The sequence below is a fragment of the Gadus morhua genome, unplaced genomic scaffold (genome assembly GCF_902167405.1).
Source record: "Gadus morhua unplaced genomic scaffold, gadMor3.0, whole genome shotgun sequence".
NCBI lineage: Eukaryota > Metazoa > Chordata > Actinopteri > Gadiformes > Gadidae > Gadus > Gadus morhua.
Genome location: NW_021963965.1, coordinates 99,087 through 121,067, shown reverse-complemented (window position 1 = coordinate 121,067; position 21,981 = coordinate 99,087). Strand labels below are relative to the sequence as shown.

The following is a 21,981-nucleotide window of genomic DNA, read 5'->3' as shown; positions in this document are numbered from 1 at the left end:
TAGTGGGTATACTGTGATGATTCCCTCCCAGCCTCGTACAAACCCGTCCCACCGGTGCGTGTACGTGTGTGGCGCTTATGGGGTGTCGCACCACACTCACCAACGCAGGGGTCTACAACCCGCTGATTTAAGAGCATAACGATTATCAACAATCATGGAAAGCTGAGTAGGTTTATCAGTTTTAATAACAGTATGAACAAATAGAACACCAAAACGACAAGTTTTCCTTTGTATTTCTATAGTAGCAATAGCACATGCTAAACAAGGACAAAATCTACTCAAAATAATTTAATGAACTGTTTACATCCATGGCTAACCAGTGCATGAGAAGGAGATGACAGGAGACTAATGTTTCACTCTTTCAATTGCTCTAATTTGAGCTCTTACTGTTGTTATCTAACATACCATACAGTAATTGAATTGTGTAAAAGTGTGAAATTACTGCACCTTAAAAATGACCATGAATTAGCTATACTGTCATTTACATAGTGATTAACATTATGAATTTCAATTGTGTATACCAACTGTATGTTGGCTGACATTTACCTAACTTTTTTCCCCTCCACTCTAAACAAGGATGCCTGTTTTTAAATTCCCTAGCCTGACACCCAGTCTGAAAGGCTGGCCAGGGGGTTCTCATCTAAAAGTAACAAGGAGATATAAAGTGGGATTAAAACATTGTCTTCTGTTGACTACTTATTATGTGGTTTACACATTAATATGGGAGGACTGGACACACACTCACACACACACACACACGCACGCCCACGCACGCGAGAAGGAGGGGCTCGGCCCGCCAACTAACGTGCAAAGATGCAGGGGCAGCTTCGCGCTTCGTAACAGAGAAAGGGCAGAGCGCGAGCGCGCAGGGGGAATTTTATGAATGGTGAATGTAGGAGATAACTTCCCCTGCTTAAAGTATTTTATTGCAGTTATGTTATACCCAACCGATATTTCCGAAAAATAAACACAGAAGTGAAAGATCTGTCACAAGACGATTGATACGTATCCGTGCACATTTTAAGTGGGTATACGCAAATCCTGGTGCGTTCCTAGTGGGTATACGGCGTATACCTGCGTATCACGTAGACTACACCACTGCCTACAGGCATTAGTTCATCGTTTACTTCATACTGCAGTAAAAAAAACAAAAAAAACAGTGTGCATTAGAACAAAAACATAAATAAAACCCTCCCCCCCTCACCTTGTTAATAAACAGACCGATACAATGGATAGGGCGTTTAGTTAAAAAAAAAATGTATTGCGCTTCTCCAGACCCTTCTGCAGGGCGAACTCAAATAGCCGGCAAAATGGGCGGGGCTACCGATTCTAAGCAAACGCATGAATGTCGTTTTCGTGGCTTGGCTTCGAAATGGAAAGTGAAAGAATGGCTCAAGAATAGTTAAACTCCATTTTGTGTCGAAGAGCAGCCGAACAGGCAACACAACTGGACAGAACCAGATTAAGGTAGGGATGACGACATAATGATTATTCCAATAGGTCGATTTCCGTTTGACAACCATTTCGATTTGCATTTGGAACTGGATAAACACGCGCGCTTATAGGGCGCATTCTTATGATCGTCAAATCTTTTATTTTTCACTCAATTCCACAACGAACCAAATAGTAGGCTAATGCATTTAATAATTTCGCTATTCCTAATAACAGTTTCAATTGATATTCCTTCAAAGGGACAACGCCATGAATATTCGAGGGGCCCTCTTAAGGGGTCGAGAAGGTAACAGTTATATCTATATCTATCTATGTTGGATGTTTTAGTTGGTATGTATAGGCCTGTTTATGGTGGTATGTCTTCTCTTTTATGATTCAGGACCCAAGTACATTGGCTTGAGCACCCGGGGCTCCACCTGCTACCTGAACAGCGTGCTTCAAGTGTTCTTCATGACCAAAGAATTCAGAGACGCTGTCCAAAGGTTTGTTGTGTTTCGTCCTCCTAACCTCTCTACCCCGGCCCTACCTCTGTCCCTATAAGCCTACCCCTATCTATCATTAACTGACTTTATTTTTGCACTATTAAAAATATATATATATTGCACTATTACAATATATCATACAATATATATATTGCTGCTATTACTGACTGTATTACAACTGCAAAAACTATTTTCTATACTTTCTTACATATACATAGTAGACTCTTATATTTTTAGGATTAGTAAGTGTCTTTATCTGTTGTGCACTTCATTGTTTACTTAAGTGTTTGGAAATGTCTTGTCTTTATCTGGTGTGCCTGTGCTCTTTCACCGTGGGGGGACATGAAGAAACCTCTTTTCGATTCCTTTGTATGTCTGGTATGTGAAGAAATTGACATTAAAGCTGACTTTGACTTTAACTTTTACCCTTTGTCATCTCATCACCAAATACACCAATTTGTAATTGCAGCAGTGAAAGCTCCCATACCTCCTACATCGATGCTCAGCTCAAAGATCTCTTCCTTCTGCTGAAGAAAGGTTGTCCCACTACGGAAGACATCATCCACGGTCTTGGGATAAAAGATGGTATACAAAGATAACTAAAGAAGAATAGGGAGTGTGTATCCGATGATCTTTAATTCTAAAACGCTTGTCTCTTCATCCTTCAGTATGGAAGCAGCAAGATGCGGCAGAGTATTTTGAGAGGATTCTAAGTCTGGCGAGTCCTGAGGCCTCACAGGTAAGGTGCACCTTCAGAATAAACATCTCCTGCATGTTGGATTCACCAGGACTGAACACACACCAAGTCTCTGTATTATTGTGTATTGGGCATTTATATTGTGTGTGTGTGTGTGTGTGTGTGTGTGTGTGTGTGTGTGTGTGTGTGTGTGTGTGTGTGTGTGTGTGTGTGTGTGTGTGTGTGTGTGTGTGTGTACAGGTTTTCCATGGAAAGTTAAATCACCGCATGTCATGTTTGTGTGGCAAAAGCACTGATGAACACAATTCATTTTGGACTCTTAATCTCCCGATTAACAATGCCCACAATGGAGTTTATAACGTGGTAAGCAACCGTTGGATTTTATTGTAGCCTCTAGGCCATAATAAAATAAAAATAGAGCAAGGAGTCTACCCACAGCAGAGTTACGGTTATAATTGTACTATTGTATTCTATGGTTGTGATTTGAGATAATATTTGGTCTTCCGCTTCCATCTCGTCTGCCTTTCACAGGAAGATGGGTTGAAACGATTTTTCAGCCAATCAAAGTTAACCGGAGAAAACCAAGTGTACTGTGATGGTTGCGAGGCCAAAGCAGACACCACTACTGTAGGTAACAACACTACTGACTGAATGTACCATCATCTTAACAGAGAGGTTTTGACTCGGCTCCTCCCCTTTTGTTGTTGCTTCAGGAATGTGAAGTAGAACTCTATCCAAAGGTTCTTGTGCTGCTGCTCAAGAGATTTGAGTTCAAATACTACAAAATGGACTACGTGAAAAACAACTGCCCTGTGGATGTTCCTTTGAACATTGAAATGCCAATGGTACCGCACGCACACAACCTACACCCTCCAGCCAATCAGAATCAAGTATTCACCCAGGCCGTGGTATAAATGGAGATAATTTAATGATTAACATTCCATACTGCTTGCCAGCCATTGCATGATAGCTGTTGACATTAGCTGATGAAAACTGCCCTCATGCACAGATGCAGCCCCAGGATTACCCCCCTCAGTTGAAAGGCAAGAAGGTTTGCCTATGTGCAATCCATGAACAAAAGTCTTTGGGGTTAACATTTATGTAAACTGATTTTGAATATTTTGATTGGCTGTATTACAATATTAGCAGACATTAAGCTAAGTACACTTGTACATTTTAGCTGACTTTTAAGTTTTAAGTCAGCTAAAAATACAAGTAGTCTACCCTTAGATTAATAGCTGCTATTTATTGCAGGCTAATGCAGCACATCAAAACATACATATTTAGTCATGCCCAGCTCAATCCTATCAAATAGACTGTGGACAACAGTGTGTGTTCGGATAATTATGAGATTTATTCTGAATTATATGACTAAGTCTAAGTAGAAGCAGCACTGATGAGGAAGTGAAGGAACCAAGTGAGGCTGAAATAATGTCAGACAGATGTGAGCCACAGGCAGATGAGGCACATGTACTGGTCTCAGACCCAGATCAGCTGCTTTCTGTTGACCCAGGTTTGTGGCCAGCAGGATTGACTGACTGACAATGACAGGGCAAGTATTGTCAGAAGGATTGCTGTTAGGGAAGATGAGGAGATGCCCAACGTTGGAGAGGGAAAGCCTTTCCCTGATTACCTTAAATATTCCAAATCACCAAATGGCAGGGAGAGGGTAAAGAGGGACTGGTTAGTCCATAGCAAGAGTTTGAATGCACTTTTCTGCATTCCCTGCATCCTTTTTTCACATTTATTAAAAATGCAACCCATAGTTTGCTGAATAGTATTTAGGGATACAAAATGAGCAGTGTGAAGTGGAGACGAATGTATGACAAATTTCCAAACCATGAAAATAACAGGACCCTAAGAGATTTATTTAAAGTGGATACATCTGCAGTGCTCTGTTATGGCTGCAAGTGGCATTGAATGTCACCTACAAAAACAGATGCAGTTTGAAATTGAAAGGAACAGAGCTCTCTTAGAGAGATTACTTCAGGTGACTCTCCACTTGGCCTCAAGGAATTTGCCTTTCAGGGGTAGAAACACAGAACTAGGGAATATTCCCAATGGTTATTTCTTGGGAACCCTTGAGCTTTTAGCTTGTTTTGATCCTATTTTGAAGGAACACTTAGAGCAAATGAGAACTTCAACAAATAGCAGACTGACTCACTACACGAGTCCAAGAATTCAAAATTAATTCATAGAATTGTGTGGGCTTGAAGAGTCCTGAAAAAAATCCTCAATGAAAGGTCGGAGGCCATCTATTATGGCATTTTTTTGTGATACAACCCCAGACATTTCTCACACAGAGCAACATGTTTTGCTATTTAGATATGTTTCACCATATATTACAGGTGAGAATGAATGGGCAATAACGGAGAGGTTCAACAAATTCAGAAATTTCAATAAACATACAGGACAAGAGACAGCCGACATGATGGAAAATGTGCTTTTAGACTTAAACATAGACATTGGAGATTGCAGGGGATAAGGATTTGATAACGGTGCAAATATGTCAGGCAAAATAAAGGGTGTTCAAGCACGAATTTTGAAATAAAATCCCATAACAACCTTCTCCCCCTGTGCCTCACACACATTAAAACGTGTTGTTGTACATGCTGCACAGACTAGTACAGAGGTTAAAACCTTCTTTGGCAACATTGAAGCTCTTTACACATTTGTGAGTCCAAGTCCGGAGAAATGGGCCATTTTCATTTTTTTTTTTCATCTTTTTATTGGAGGATCAAGCATATTACATTTTACAGGAAGTAAGACAGTTCTCCATTTTCATTTTCCCTTAACCAAATAAAAACCATTACAAACCAAAAAAAAAATAGCAAAAAGACAACATTCTGGGAAAAAAGCTTTTTTCCCACACTCTGTTTGTTACACATTTCGGCAACGGTTTAAGGATCTACACACTGAAAACAAGCACACATCTGCATGCCAACATTTCTACACAAATGGTTTACAAGGCTTTAAACTCACGTTTTCACAATTGTCAGTCAGGCTACTCAGTTCCCACTGCATTATGGTAGATGATCATTGATTTGAATAAAAATACATAGAAAAATAAACAAAGGAAACAGAGAATAGAAGGGAGAATATCAAAGTGTCTCATTCTCCAGGCATTACTTAAAGTTTCTCAAAATATTTCACAAAAGGTTGCCATTTTAAGTAAAAAGTTTGGACTGAGCCTTTCACCGTGAATCTGACTTTTTCTAGTTTAAGAATAATAAAACTAAAATAATAAAACATCCCTTAACCATGCAGCCACCGCTGGGGGAGTAGGGGAAGCCCAGACCAATAAGATTCTTCGACGTGCAAGAAGTGATGCAAAAGCAATGACGTCAGATTGGTTCCGGGTTAAGGTTAAGCTCTCGCTAATTTTTATGACTTCAGATAAAGTTTGAAAAACGGAAAACCAAAATTGATTCAAACGGGGACACAACCAAAACGTGTGTGTTAAATCAGCTGGAGAGAGGGAGCATCTCATACAGCTGCTGTCTGTTCCTGGATATATATCTGCTAACCTAGCCCTACTGAAATGAGCCCTATGCATTACTTTGAACTGAATGAGCCCCAAGCGTGCACATGATGAGGATGAGTTAATCCAGTGTCTGTCCGACAACTCAAACATCAAAGGTCATGGTTTTCTAGAGACATTAGTTGCGAATATAACAATGATATCAGACCTTTTTTTGGACAGAGGAGGGTCATTTTTTCCCATGCTGCCTCAGTAGGGAGGACAGGGAAAGAAGGGAACAGTGTTTTGACACAGTGCCGTATTTGGAGATACCTAAAAAAAATACTGCGTGATAGATCATATTTCTGGCATATATTTAAAAAACTATATGCCAGAGTTTTTTCTGGCATATAACCCTCATTATGATTATTATAATTATTAGCACAATTAGTGACGAGGAGTCACTGCCCCACACACATGACGGATGAGGTGCTAATGTGTGCTTGGGTTATAATTCTTAACCGAATTATGACCTTTTATTAACGTAAGTTCTGGTCATGCCAGTTACCGACATGGTACACCGGTTTCGTTCTTCATTCGTTAAACCAGTTTAATTCTTTCTAGTTTTTTACAAGAAATAATTAGTGGTCCGCTATTTGTTTTAACTTATCCACTGTTTCTGACAGCTTTTTCTGCCAGAATATATTTCTGGCATATATTTAAAAAACTATTGAACCCTTCTTTACAGTACAAGCTTTTAATACATGAAAGCTGCTTCCTGCCCCACTGAGTAAATGTTAAGTCGAGAGAGGAGGCTGGAAATAAATTATTCGTACAAATAGGACTTAGAGGGGAGGGAGAGGTGAATTTATAATGATTTCGGAACTGGGCCCAGATTCTAAACCTGGTAAACCTGGACCACCTTGTGAGCAGGGAGGAGTACACCAATGCAGGGAGGGATGACGAGTGGCAAGAGTGTGCCTCAAGTGTACACCAATCGGCGTCTGGCACATGGGGCCAGAATAAAGTTTTCTGCAAGTTAGCTACCCAATAGTAGTGAATAAAACTGGGGAGAGCTATTCCCCCCACATCGCGTCCCCGCTGAAGTAAGCCTTTATTAACTCTTGAGACGTTATTATTCCAGATGAAGGAGGTAATGGATGTGTTGACTGATTGAGAAAATTATTTCGTCAGGAATAACGGTAGGCATTGGAACAAATACAAATACTTTGGGAGTACGTTCATCTTCACCAATTGTACCCTCCCTGCAATAGTCAGAGGAAGACTACTCCAACTTTGAAAGTAAGCTTTCATTTGATTATTTAGGGGTGTAAAATTAGCTCCAAGAAAAGAGGTGAAGGAACGTGTAATGTTTATTCCAAGATATTTGTATCCAGAATGTGTAAAGTAGAAGGGGAATGAATCTTGTTTGATTTGCATTGCCAAATCATTAATGGGGAAGCATTCGCTTTTCTGATAATTAAGTTTGTAGCCAGAAAAAGACCTAAAATTGTTCAATTGTGGTACAATTACGGGGGCGCTAGGTCCTGGATTGCTTACATAGATCATAGATCAAGTCTTCATACAGAGAGACGCGATGTTCCTCACTCCAACGACCCACACCCTGAAACAACAACGATGACCTAAATTCCATCGAAAGAGGCTCAATTGCCACTGCAAACAGGAGCGGGGATAAAGGACATCCTTGACGTGTGCCACGTGACAGAGGGCAAAATTTGGAATGAGATTGATTAGTTTGAATTAGAGCTGTCAAGCGATTAAAATATTTAATCGTGATTAATCGCATTATTGTCATAGTTAACTCACGATTAATCGCGATTAATCGCAAATTATTTTTCTATGCTAAATATCCCTTGATTTTTTTGTCCCATAATTCTTCTCATTTTAATTCTCTTAAAAAGAGCCTATAGTGCAATTAAACGACTGCTTTGAACAAATGTCATTTGAACATAGCAGTCAGGCTACTGCTTCTTTGTTTTGAGCCAAAGAAAAAAAAAAAAAAATGTTTTTTTTTTTTTGAAAGAAATAAAATAATTGCGTCAATCGCGCGATACATTTTTTAACGCCGTTAAAATTGGTTTGCGTTAACGCCGTTAATAACGCGTTTAACTGACAGCTCTAGTTTGAATACATGCTTGTTGGGACGAATAGAGCAGACGAATGCATGCCAGAAATATGTCACCAAACCCAAACCTTTCCAATAAGAAAAATAAATATTTCCACTCCACCCGATCAAAGGCCTTTTCCGCAGAGAGATAACGGCTTTTGCAGTCGAGGAGGGACAGGGGAAGTAGATCACATTAGCAAGTCGGTGGATATTTGAAAAAGCGTGGCGACCCTTTATAAAGCCAGAAGAATTGCTCTCTAACGTTCAAAGTAAAAGAAAGGTCTAAGATGAGTGGTGCATGATCTGAAATGATGATGGCCAAATATTCAACAGATTCCACTGCAGGGATGAAAGAGCTATCTATAAAAAAGTAATCTTTCCTTGAGAAAGAATGGTGAACATGAGAAAAGAAAGAAAATTGTTTGGAAGTCGGATTTTGAAACCTGCATGGGTCTACACAGCCATTTTGTCTCATAAAATCCGAGAGGACCCTTGACATTACAGACGGTGAGGCCGATTTAGGGCTAGATTTATCGAGCAAAGGGTCAATTGTACAATTCTGATCTCCTGCAAGGATTAATCTATGTGTATCTAAATTAGGGAGGGATGACAGAAGCTTATTGGCAAATTCAGCATCGTCCCAATTAGGGGCATACACGTTCACCAACAGAACAGGTGTTTGAAATAGGAGGCCCGAGACAATGACATATCGACCATTGGGGTCTGCAATTATAGCAGTTAGTGAGAATTTAGTTCGTTTATTAATCAAAATTGCCACCCCTCGTGATCTGCTATTAAATTTGGAATGGAAGATATGATTGACCCATGCTTTCCGAAGTCTGGTGTGATCTTTTAACCGTAAATGGGTCTCCTGTAAAAATTAAACATCAGTTTTCAATTGTTTAAGATGAGAAAAAATCCTAGACCGTTTCACAGGACCGTTCATCCCCTTAACGTTCCAGGAAACAAACCTAACTGCAGCTCCCCCTATTGGGCTTGTACCGCCTGCATTGTTTATCATAGCAGACATCCAAAATGGGTATGATTAGCCTGAACCACATGGGGCCTGTACCACGAAGCTCGCTTAGAGGGTTAGCGAGGTATGTTGAGCTCCAAGCCTGGGTTAGTTGTACCACGAAAGTCGATCTCTTTTAGCGTCGCTGTATCACCATGGTGACTTATGCTCGCAACCAAACCTGGTCGGGAGCAGTTTTTCGGCTTAGTCAAGCCGGAGATCGGCTACTTAAATCGGCGTGCGCAGCTTCCTAGCCCCTCCTCTGACAATGGCTTCACCATTTGTGGGTGTTCCCGTGGACCTCGGCGCACTTCTCGTACAGGCGTCTCTCCGGAGACAGAGGGTTTTACGGGACAGAACCGATCCCTTGGCATTGTCTGACGATATTCAGATTTCAGACTTTATTGTCATTGTGCAAACAACGAAATTGGGGTTCTTCATGAGAGATACAGATTCTTATCAGAGGGTGTTCGTTATTTGATCCTTTTGGACCTTATGTAGACAATGCTTAGGCTACTGTTTGTGTCTCCGTGACAGAGTGCTAGAGTGGAGGTAGCGCGTCAGTCTTGAATTTCTGCGCGGGGGGTTCGACTCCCAAGTGACGCGAATTTATGTGAAGCTTAAAAAGTCCCAATTCTCATGCATATGGAATACTTATTCACTAAAGCTTATGGAATTATATTTTTGTGCTTATTTCGAACTTGATCCCATATTTTCAAGGCCGTGCTGGCACCACATCTATGGGGGTAAAATGCATGATGATAGACCGGCGAATTTGAACCCCGGTCGCTGGCGTTCGGGTCTTATACTAATCCACTACGCTACAGCCGCTACCTCTCAGCGGTTGAAAACATGCGATACATTACTTACATAGGGTGTATTTAAAGTGAATTCCCTAAATGATAGAATAAGGCAGGATGGACGTTGCTTATACATTTTTAAATCATCATCATTCTATTTGGATTAATTGCAAACAATTCTGCATTTGGCATAGTTATTTTATAGACAATATGCAGAATCTTTTCACTTATACGCATATAGACTGCTTGATCTATCGTAAAGGTGAGAAAAATGATGCAAAAAACGCCCCTTTCAAGTGAACGCGCACTGAACCTAAAGCGGAAAACCTGGTTCAACTAATTTCATCTAATCTAGTGAGCTTCGTGGTACCATTTAACTCTGATTGCGAGTTGCGGCTCTGTCGAGCCAGGTTTTCCCAAGAAAGCCTGGGTATGTTCAGCGAGGTTCGTGGTATACCCCCCTGGTGTATAAGTGCACCCATGGCCATAAGTAATGTCCAGTTGTTTAGAAGTAAAAAAAGTACCAATGATAAATACGTTTTACCATAGCTGTGTGCATCCTTAGAAGATAACGTGTTGCCATATAAATAAAATGTTCCCCAGTCTTCATGAAACTTAAGTTGAAAAACAAAAACAAAAACAAAAAAAAATAATAAGAAAAAACGCTACAAAAACAATAGGGATCCAACCTGTTGGCTTGGACCCCTAAAAACATTGAACACCCCAAACCTAGATCTTCTTCTTACCCAAATGAAGAAAACCGCAACAATTCCCAGATGAAAGACTTAGACATCCAGCGTTGTCTATAACTCCAATCCAAACCTGAGGGTGTCTCCCCTCTCAGTAAATGATTTATTTTCTACCTATATACAATTATCTAATTGGCTCACCTTGAGAAAAAAGAAAAGAGGGACCAAAGTAAATAAATAAAATGGAAAATAATATAATATATCCCTGGTTTGCATCTGGATCACCAGTGCTCACTATACAATTACAAAAGGCATGATTGGACTGGTAAAGGTATTTAAAATAAATCAGTGTGGGTGGCCTGGTTAAAATAAAATGTGTCCAGCCCTTTCAGGACAGATAATGTCACTTATTTTACCCTTCTAAATTTGGCCATAGTCTATAAATGGCCATATGCAAAGTTATGTTACCAACTAAAACATAACTGTGCCATGCTAGAACATAAAACATAAATGTTGTATATTGAAATGGGATGAGGCCCCAGCATTGTTATTATACCATAAACGTGTATGAACCACATTAAACCACATTAACTTAAATATAATCGTGTCAGTAGGTATGTAGCTTAGTTGAACGTCTTTTTTTTTTTTACAATATATTAACCAAGCCATATAGCAAACAGTCCCAAAGAATCAAAGTATCTAAGCTGAAAGCTAGGCTTAATTTCACCTTTTCATAGATTGTTTGTGCTTCAACATCGTTTACTCTCCCCAATGAAGCTCGTAGAATGCCCTGGCCTTCTCCGGTGTCTCGAAGAACAGCGTCTGTCCATCGTGAAGGACGCGGAGCCGGGCGGGATAGATAAGAGCGAACCTGACGCTCTTCTTGTACAGGAGGGATTTCACTTCTTTAAAGTCAGCTTGTTTCTTGCCGAGTTCCGCGCTGACATCCTCGTGGAAAAATACCTTGTGGCCCCTGAAGAACAGCAGCTCTCGTTTCCGAGTTATTATGCAGTGTTTGTTTTGGAAGGAGTGGAAGAGAACAAGAAATATCCTCGGCCGTTTGGGGCTGGGGACGTGTCGGCGGTCAGCTTGGGTCCCACTCGGTGCGTACAGGAGAGAATGACGGGATGCGGGAAGAATTCTTTTCCCAGGACTTCCTCGGAAAATTCAGTCATGAACTTGACTGTGTCCAGCCCCTCCAGATTCTCCGGGATGCCGACAACTCGCAGATTGGACTTACGGGAGGGATTTTCCAAATCCTCCACTTTGTTTTTCAGCCTCTCGTTCCCAGCTTGAAGTGCGGCGCATGTTGTTTCGGTAGCCTCGATCCTGTCGCTGTGGTCGCTTAGCCCTTCTTCCATGTCATGGATGAGTTCTTCGTGGGAGTCAAGGAGGGAGGGAGGGAGTCCATTGACTGTTTGAGGTCATTAAGAAGCACCGAGTGGAGCTGAGCAAGATCTGCAGGTAACCTCGAGCTTGGGCTAGCTTGTGCGTCCATGTTGTCTTCACTTGTAGCATCCTAGTCGATTGAGGCTCTTGCCTCCATTCTAAGCACATGCAGCCTTGCGAATAAAGCTAGAGCTGATGATGTCGGTTTGAAGAACTTTTTTCAGTCGTTTGCGGCCAGTGTACTTCTCACCATCTGGGTTAAACTATTGCAGTGTATTGATAACAGGAATGTGATTCTGCAATCAGGCAAGATATCGCTTGGATAGAGGGGGCAAATTTGAATGCACTGAAAGGTGAGATACAGGCCTTTAGAAATTTCTTTCCCATTTCTTTCCTTTAGAAAGAAATGGGATTCTTTCCTCTCTGAGGCATCATTGATTGCTCAGGAAATGGATATTCTACCTCATTTCAAAGGAGAGGTCAGCCGTGAGTGGAAGAGGAAGAGGAAGAGGCTCCCTGGTGAGACCTCGGAGGAAACCCAACAGAAAGACAGTGCAGGTGCAACATTCCGAAACACTGTGTTTTTCCCCGCCATTGACCACCTAATTAGTGACTTAGATTCTCTACAATATTGCTATTGTTTTTTTTATTATTTTGATTTAAGAGCTTGATAAATCCTGTTAGTTTTCTTACTGGATTGCTGATTACTATATTTATTGTGACTTCTATTAAATTTGTGCCCCTGAAAATATGTCATTTTTCAGTAGATCAGTTTATAAATTTTTCTGAATATAATTGTTGCACCCAAGGGGTTGAATGCGGAAGCCTTCTTACTTAGAAGTTTGCAGCAGCCAGTCTATTAGCTTATTTCTGTCTATATTTACTACAACCCAGGTAAATGTGTAACTAAATACGGACATCTAGTGTCGAAAGTAGCCTAGGTAAGAAGGTAGGTTTATCATGTTGTTATTCAGTTGTTATTCATTTTCTTCTGATGATAATGATTACCCAATTTTACCCTGTAATATCCAAATATTTAATGATTATAAAATGTGAATAAATATACAACATTTAAATGTATATACAGTATGTTATAGAAAATATTTTTAGAATTTTCTTTGGGGTGGAATGCGTTCCTCATTGTGGTCTCTTGGTCCCTGTTCAGGGCGTGAGCTATGAGCTCTATGCCACCGTGGACCATGTGGGGGACCTGAGGGGGGGCCACTACACAGCCACCATCCAGCCTCCAGACGACGGGGGCTGCTGGTACGACTTCAACGACTCCAGGGTTACACCGGTAAGTCTGGCGTCTCTTTGGCAGACACTGGCTATCGTCTAATATTCATATCTTTCTCAGTACTCGTAATGTGTTGGTGTTTTAACACTAATCTTTTTACTTTCCACAGAAAACTCACTTTAATCCAAAAAAGTATGTGTAGACTTTTAAATTGCTGCGTTTTGATATCTCAAATAGTTTGTGCGTCTGTGTTCCTGTAGACGATGATTTTTTTTTGATCCCCTTCCTCACAGGAGCCAGAGCGGCTATCTCCTTTTTTACAGAAAGAGAGAAAGACAAAGTAAGTTTGGAAACCAGGTCCACGACAAATCTCCCATGAATATACTTTGGACAAAAGTATATCTTGCCATCTTCTCCTTTTCTTCTTCTTCTGCAGTGAGTGAACCACCACTGGAGGACCCCTCTAGGCCATTGGATGAACAGCAGGTGAGGGAGGGGAGGGGTGATGTCACGGGAGGTGATGATGTCAGAGTGTTGGTTGATGTCCCTGGGTGTGGTAAGGTCACTGGTGGTGATGTTGTCGTGGTGGGGGACTCTCAACCAATTGAAACTGTGAGGTTTGTCAGGAAGGGTAGCGAGCGCATTAAAACCAACCCGGTGTCACGCGATTTCATGCTCATGCCCACAAACGTTAATCTATTGAATCGTGTCCCAGAGCAAGATTGTCCGACTCTTTTTGTGCGTCACAGAACGAAATGTAAACCAATGCATTCTGAATGGTAGCGTTTCTCAGACTATTTTAGAGAGAGAGAGAGAGCTTCAGAAGGGGTGTGCGCTGATAGTAGGCCTACAGTGCACCCTAGTTATGTATATGCCAATACCACAAATGCATCAAAGGGTAAATGTAGTGTATTAGGGATACAACTGATTTCCCCGCTTTTTAGACCACACCTCCTCAAAAACATTTCGTGCTCATGTGCACGAACGTTAATCTATTGAATCATGTCCCAGAGCACGATTGTCCGTAGGCCTACTGCACAGAACGAAATGTTAACCCATGCATTTTGAATCGAAGCGTTTCTCAGACTTCCTCAGAATATGTATCGTATATATATATATCTATATATCTATATCTATATATCTATATATATATCTATATCTATATATCTATATCTATATATCTATATATATATAGATATATATATATATATCTATATATCTATCTATATCTATATCTATATCTTTTTATATATATATATATATGATAAATATATATATTTATTATATATATTTCTATATATGTTTACGGTGGCGCATTGCATTCAAATCACAAAAGAAAAAGTAGCAGGTTATCTCGTAATTATGACATAAAGATCTCATAATTATGATGGGTGCATGCACAAGAAGTCCAGACCAACATAACGGTTGTGCGCGAGAGACATATGACCGTACGCTCACCACTTTTGTAAATGCCATATATACACGTTCAGATTGCATGATAGGAATAGATCTATTCCGAATCGAATCGGATCAGAAATGTCAGTGTAAATAAGGAGGACTGTCGGCAAGCGTTTCCGAACTTGACGCCATCTCGTTGCCTCACTCTCACTCACTCAGTGAACTGGCTGCTGCTGCTGTGGCTTAGTGCGAGCTGAGGGGCACGCTAACTGACTAGCCTCTGCGTGCAAGGAGTATGACTGAGAGTTGGGGCGACTTGCTGCACAGACACAGAACGTTATTTGAATAAAAGTATGAATACTAAAAAATTCGCGAATCGTATCATTTTTTGCATGAGGGTAGCATGATACCTTTCTGGTATCGGTATACCGTGCAACACTACAAACAATAAGTACGCCGGTAAGTTACTAGTTAAAAGCATGGGGATGGTTTACTGAACAGGCCTACCAGGCCCAGGATCCCAAGTGCTCTACGCAAAGATGCTACTGTAATACAGGCTTATATTGGGTTTGTTCATCTCATGTCTGAATGTTGTCCATTTATTTCCACAATTAATATAATTTAAGGGTCTACTTATCAAAATGTTCTCCCAGGGGAGCATGCCCCTGGATACCGCTTGACAATTATGTTGATCAGGGCATATATCTTGGCTTAGGGGCCCACTAACCTCCCAGGGAAAAAAGTTCAGGCTCAGGATTTTTTTCTACTATCACCCCTGTGAACGTCATATCCCCTGGCAGCTCGTATCCTTATGTAGCTCAGAAGGCACCGACCTCAAGCCCACGCAGAGACCGCCCTGCCGGCGGTAGTGGAGACGCGCCCGCATCGCTCCAAGTGTAAATGTTTAAGTCAATGGTTTTGGATTACGTACAGTCTGACTCGAATCAAGTGTTTGCTTTGGGTGGTTTTGGGTCCTGTAGTAAAACAGTGGAGGCTGTGGCTCAGCACATTCATTCGTTTTTCTGTCGAAAAAGTATCATGATTTTTCCACATTAATGCGATTGGACACTTTTGGTGTGGTGCATGTGGAAGGGATTGTTGGTTCTTGCCTTTGGGGAGCGTTTCATGATGAAGCCAACCAGAGACATTTACCAACGAGGAAGCAGTTTCAGCGGCTCTCCTAATCGGGATAGCAGGTCTCCCTCAATGGTCTGAGACCATCAAGAAACCGTTTGTTGAGAGTCCCCTGTAACAAACATGTGGATGTTTCCCGATCAGCCTAAAGGTATGGGACAGGAGAAGGGATCCAATCCCTCCTTCACCACTGGCCTGAGTCACACTGGAAGTGGTTGATTCAATGAAATCCCTCGACCATCAGAATGTTACCCTTTCTGTGTCTTGTTTTTAGTACAGCAATGGAGGAGACTGTCATATGGGACCAGCACACAGTCACACTTCACAGGGTCTGTGTTTCACCTGCCTTCACCGCATTCGCTCGCACTCTCTCACCCCTTCATCCTGATCTACCCCCCACCACCACCGCACCATTCTCCTGGTGTTGACCGCGGCGGTTCACAGCTGAAGGAGAGTGTGCAGAGTCAGGAGAGTGGAGTAGCACAGAGCTCTTCCTCCTCCTCTCTCCCCAGCAGCCCTCTTGACCCGCTGCACATAAACCGCCACAGATTAGCAGAGCTTAATCTTCAAATTTGGTGTGTAAACAGTCCAAAGTAAAATCTTGTCTACATTCCAATAGTGATTGTAAGGGCTTCTTTTTTCAGAGTGGATCTTTTAATACATCTAAATTTTTTCTTTCACCAAGCAAAATCAAAATTCCAAACCACATTTCTTTTCCTCCATTCATCAGTTTTGAGGGATTCTAGCCATGATTCCTTCATACTGTGTTCCGCTGGTCCTTGTCCCGTGATGCTGCTACCTGCTGGTCCTAACTTGTCTCTCTGTGCAGGTACGATGGAATAGCTTTGGCATCTCCATCTCAGGAGGCCGGGATAAGCCTCACTTCCAGAGCGGCGAGACCTCCATCGTGATCTCAGATGTCCTGAAGGGAGGCCCGGCAGAAGGCCGTCTGCAGTAAGACGCTGGTTCTATGTCTTCAGACACTAACCCATCAGTGTGTTCCTCCACATCTGAAGAGGCTCCAGCTGACCGCCGCTCTGCCTCTCTCTGCCCCCCAGGGTGAATGACAGGGTGTTCATGGTCAACGCCGTGTCCATGGACAACATGGAGCCCGCCTACGCCATCCAGCAGCTCCACAGGAGCGGGAAGAATGCAGAAATTGTAAGTGTCGTCGATATGGTGCTGCAACGCGACATCTTCACAAATCTATTGGCATGTTGAAGGAAATAATGTACACTAGAAGTCAGGGAATGATGGATGTGATGGAGACCAAAGCCAAGAGCAAGGTTAGGCAGGCAAGCTAAAGGGGCGGTACATCACCAGGACCGCCGGGGTCCCTCCAGCGTTTAATGTAAAGGTTGTTGTTTTTACGAGCTGCGTGTTGACTTGACGTAAGTGTGGGGGGGGGCCGGAGGACGGAGCCGTCTGTTACCCAGCTCTGAGTTGCGTCCTCTTGTCTCCGCCCCCGTCAGACAATCATGCGAAAGAGGAAGGTGCACGTGCCCATGGGCCGGCTGGGCGAGCGGGAAACCATGTCAGAGCACGACAAGGAGGAGGACAGCTATGACGAGGAGATCCACGAGACGGGCAGTGCCCTCAGCGGGGCCTACAGCGCCGTGGACAAGGCTACCGGCCACCGCAGCGGGCACAGCGGGCGCAGCGGGCACAGCGACGGCCACCGGTACCGCGAGTGGGAGCGCAGCGTGTCCCAGGAGAGGAGCTCGTCCCCGCGCGCCGACCGCCGCGGCCAGCACGTACCCCTGCCAGGGCCCGCCAAGGTCACGCTCGTCAAGTCCCTCAAGAACGAAGGTGAGCCTCTCAAACTCCTGGAGGATAGGGTTAGCGGGCTGAGATCAGACCCTCGGAGCAACCAGCCCCGTTTACCATCTTGTCAACTTCAGATGAAAACAAAGAGAGCCTAGCAATGCTTGGCTGCAGAAGAAAACAGAAAGAGACCGTAGCAACACTACGGTCCCTATGCGTCCCAGAAGACTGCGGCGCAAAGGTGTGTTTACCAGCCGAGTGTAGAGGAGGGGCTGGGGCTGGTGTAGTCTGAGAAGGGTGCGTGTACACCCTTGCCTCAACGGGTGTATTTCTTTATCCGATTTATTTGTTTTTGTTTACTGATTTTGCTTGTGGCAGAGGTCGTTCTGAATTCCACAAACTGGACACTCTGGTTTATGTACTGGCTTGGTAAAGTAGAGTATTAGTTTGTTTCAGGGGGTCTGTGTGTCCTAGCAGGGTAAAGTAGAGTGTTTCTGCGTGTATTGGGGCTTTGTTTGATCGGAGCGCCAGAGGGCGTGGATTCCGCTCCAATCGACACTTTGGAAAACAAACCAAGATCGGCACTCTGCTCCGAGCGCTCTCCATAATCCCCCCCGTCCGGCCGTACTTATTCCTCCCTGCGGTTTCAGTTTAGTGTTTTCCCTTAACGCTATACACACAGAGAAAGGCAACAAATCATTACTCATGAAGACCGGGGGTTAGAGAGCGGCTCGCAGTGGGAGACGATGAACGAGCCACCAGAGGACCAGTGTTTGTGAGTGGAACACACTGTCACAAGCAGGTGTGGGGGATGTTAGTAGCTCAGGAGGTAGAGCGGGTTGGCTGGTAACTGGAAGGTAGCTAGTTCAATCCCCTCCTAGCTGAGTGTCGAGTATATTACTTATTATCATCGTTTTAGTTTCTCTTATTATTATTTACTTTATTTTAGAATTATTATTCATTATTTTGTTCCATTGATGCTGCCAATTATTGTAACTTTTTTTACTTTATCTTGTATTGTTGCTGTTATGTGGCTGATGAGGAACTAAACCTAACAATTGTACTCTTGTGTACAATAAGATATAATAAAAGTATTTCCGGTGCAGACCAAGTTCCCCGCCTACGAGCGGGTGGTGCTGAGAGAAGGTGAGGGGTGGGAGGGTCTGACGGTCATCTGTGTGTGGTCAGAATCAGAATCAGAAGCAGAAATAATTTTATTATATCTTATCGTACACAAGAGTACAATTGTTAGGTTTAGTTCCTCATCAGCCACATAACAGAAACAATACAAGATAAAGTAAAAAAAGCTAGAATAATTGGCAGCATCAATGGAACAAAATAATGAATAATAATTCTAAAATAAGGTAAATAATAATAAGAGAAACTAAAACGATGATAATAAGTAACATAATAAGTGTAAGTGTAAAGTGCCCAAGTGGTAGTGGTGCCAACCGAGGTTCAACCTGATTTTTTAGTGCAAGAATGCTGTGCAAATTACAGTAAAATATGTATTGAAATAGTGTGTTGTTGTAGTGTGTTTGGGGTTGGTTTGGGGGTAGTGGATTCCTCCAGGAGCCTGACTGCTTGGGGAAAAAAATGTTCAATGACAACAAAGCAGCCATTCTCAAATCTCAATGAATCTCGTGTCTGGACGTGTCTCTACATTACTGCTGTGTGTCTATGTTTACCAGAGAGCGAACCTAGGGATGCAGGAACAGACCAGGGCAGCTCAGGAATCATTTGTCTTCACACCATCAAGCAGATCAATGACAGAGTGAGTGTTTCTGTCTGTGCCCTCAACCAATGCCTCATCGACTACATTCCCCGCCCGTTGTACCGTTTTGAACCTCTGCTGATATTTCACCTCTACGAACAACACAATCAGTGAACAACCAATCACTTGTGCCTTCTTTTCCCCACACCGTAGGACAAGCACGCGGTGCTGGACCTCACGCCCAACATGAACATGAGGACCCGGCTGTGCCCCGAGTCCAGGAAGAGCGCCATCATGCTGAGGAAGAACAACCACCACCTCTTCACCAGTGAGGGAACACACACACACACACACACACACACACACACACACACACACACACACACACACACACACACACACACACACACACACACACACACACACACACACACACACACACACACACACACACACCTGGGGGGGTTATCAGGGAGGGCAGGGGGCTAGCATGGCTTCCTCCCCGTGCACGTTGCTCCTGTTGTCACGTGAACATACTTTTCCCACGTATTGGGAAAAGTATGTATTGTGATGTTCGTAGTTCTATATAACGGGCTTGTTTTTTGTAGTTAAATTCACTTTCCTAATAATTTGTTTGCTCTGCTCTGTTTGTCTGCTCTGGAACAGGTGTACAGAAAGCACTGGATGCTGCTGCCAAAGAGAGGGGCTGTGAGGATCTGAAGCTGTGGAGGCCAGCCATTATTAACCATCTCTACTGGACTGCAGCTTCCACCCCTACAGGAGATCCAGATGAGATGCAGGCAAAATGGCAGAGTATGATAAATCATGTACAGGATATACATGAACACAGCACTCCTGCATTTCCCAGCTGCGCACATCCACCGTTGGAAGGAGAGGCGAGAAACAAGGAGAGGCTGGAACCAGGTACAACACAGTAGCCTATGTAAAAAGATGTCGTGTTTTGAGGCTAAACTTTTTTCAGTGCTTGATAAGGAATTGTTTAGCTTGGTTTTATCAATACATAACCCCATGTGTACTAATAATTACTTTTGTTCTGAGATGCGACAGACTATATGACAGAATGTTTCATGCAGGATCACCAGCAGCCACTAAACTGGAGAGTGTAGCTGCCAGGAAAGCACTGGTGAAAGATGTTCGACAATTGTCACCTCAGCATCAGACATTCTCCCTGGAGGCCTACCATTCCCTCATTCTGCACTTTGCTCCCAAACACACTGGTTTCTCTTTTCTTTGGATGTACAGCAGGTAGTGTTATCACTTAAAAGTATCGATAATAATACAATTAGGGATTGTGACATTTTTTTATTTCAGGATATTGCTATACTTTTGTGCACATGCAACACTAACAGCAGGTAAATGGTGACGGAATGAATATGGCTAAAAAGTAATGTAGTGTTGTATAGCAGACCAAAATGATATTGATAACAGCATTTCATATTGTGCGCAAAAGGAGAGACCTTCATGTATTTTATTTCTGTTGCATTAGACTGCATCTACTTGTTTCCTACAGACTTCTCTTGGCGGCTCTACATTTCAACAGTAATGGCAGAGATGTAGCTCTAACCAGTGAGGGTGAGGTATGCTACGCCCTTCGCTACCCCCGGTTTCGGAAAGGTGGCGGGGTAGTCCGCCCTATCAAGGAGAAACCATCTTACGGTTAGTAGTTTCACAATATCTTTTGGGAATCTATCTTTTTTTATGCAAGTCAACCATGTTACTAAATGTGTTCTTAACATTTCTCTCCTCAAGGCTACGCAACAAATCTTATGGTCTCTCTGGTAGAGGAATACTCTAGATCACCACAGGCCTACAAGGAAGCAGTGCTGTCTTGTCTTGTGCTGCCCCGCCCCCCCTCACCACTTCCCTCCAGAAGGTTGCCAAGGATGAGGCAGTCAGCCTCCATCTCGCACGACACTTGCATTTTAACATGTAATAAAACATACGTGAAAAATTGTGAGAAAACACGTATCGGTACTCTTTAGTTAGTTTATTAGCCTAAAAAATAGGCTTACCATAGTAAGAAAAAAGAATGCATATAATGGCACTGAATTTCCTGTGGAATGACAAATAAATCGAATCTAATACATTTTACCAGTAGTTTGTTTCACTGAATTTATTCATCGTCTTACAAACGGGGCCACTGGAAACCTTTATATCTTTGTCCTTCTCCTGCAAACTGCCTCCTTATTGATGCAACAACACATGAAGGTATTACATATATAGGCTTTCCTGATGTCCCTGCCTAGAACTCCGTACGCCCAGCGGACAACCTGCCTGTATGCTGTGTATCGGAACTGTCTGGTGGAGATGGGGACATAATTTCATTTTGATCATACCATGTTTTCATAGTAAACATTTCAATGCTAAATATTGCATGTCCTGTTGGCTGATATTTTACTGTACTACACAACACCAAAGTTGTTTTTATAGGAAATAAATGGAAAGCTGAGTTTAAAAACCTGCTTAACAGGATTTACTGTTTTGGTGTAGAAAAGCTGGTTCTTTAAATTAGAGTCAAATTATTTTTGATCAAAACTTACTCTGGTCTGCTGGCTTGGAGAGGGCCGTGCTCCTGTCTGAAGTTCATGTAAGCTATCTGCA

At 42.5% G+C, this 21,981-nt stretch overlaps 1 protein-coding gene across 7 annotated transcripts; it reads left to right on the top strand.

The window, feature by feature from the left end:
- Positions 1-1,321: 1,321 nt before the first annotated feature.
- On the top strand, positions 1,322-21,472 carry LOC115538274 (uncharacterized). 7 transcript variants are annotated; one of them, XM_030349960.1, is made up of 24 exons: positions 1,322-1,467; positions 1,692-1,738; positions 1,832-1,934; positions 2,283-2,312; positions 2,404-2,519; positions 2,603-2,673; positions 2,872-2,994; positions 3,163-3,258; positions 3,345-3,476; positions 12,587-12,670; positions 13,278-13,409; positions 13,519-13,541; positions 13,643-13,689; positions 13,786-13,835; positions 16,154-16,210; positions 16,711-16,835; positions 16,940-17,042; positions 17,354-17,690; positions 19,337-19,419; positions 19,573-19,687; positions 20,026-20,283; positions 20,454-20,625; positions 20,891-21,036; positions 21,130-21,472. In XM_030349960.1, the coding sequence occupies exons 2-24, from the start codon at positions 1,702-1,704 to the stop codon at positions 21,360-21,362; spliced, it is 2,673 nt and encodes an 890-aa protein (XP_030205820.1). In that variant the 5' UTR covers positions 1,322-1,467; positions 1,692-1,701; the 3' UTR covers positions 21,363-21,472. The 7 variants fall into 7 exon arrangements, with proteins under 7 accessions (XP_030205820.1, XP_030205823.1, XP_030205821.1 ...); XM_030349963.1 differs by lacking the exon at positions 12,587-12,670 and adding an exon at positions 3,641-3,682; XM_030349961.1 differs by lacking the exon at positions 2,283-2,312.
- Positions 21,473-21,981: the final 509 nt, after the last annotated feature.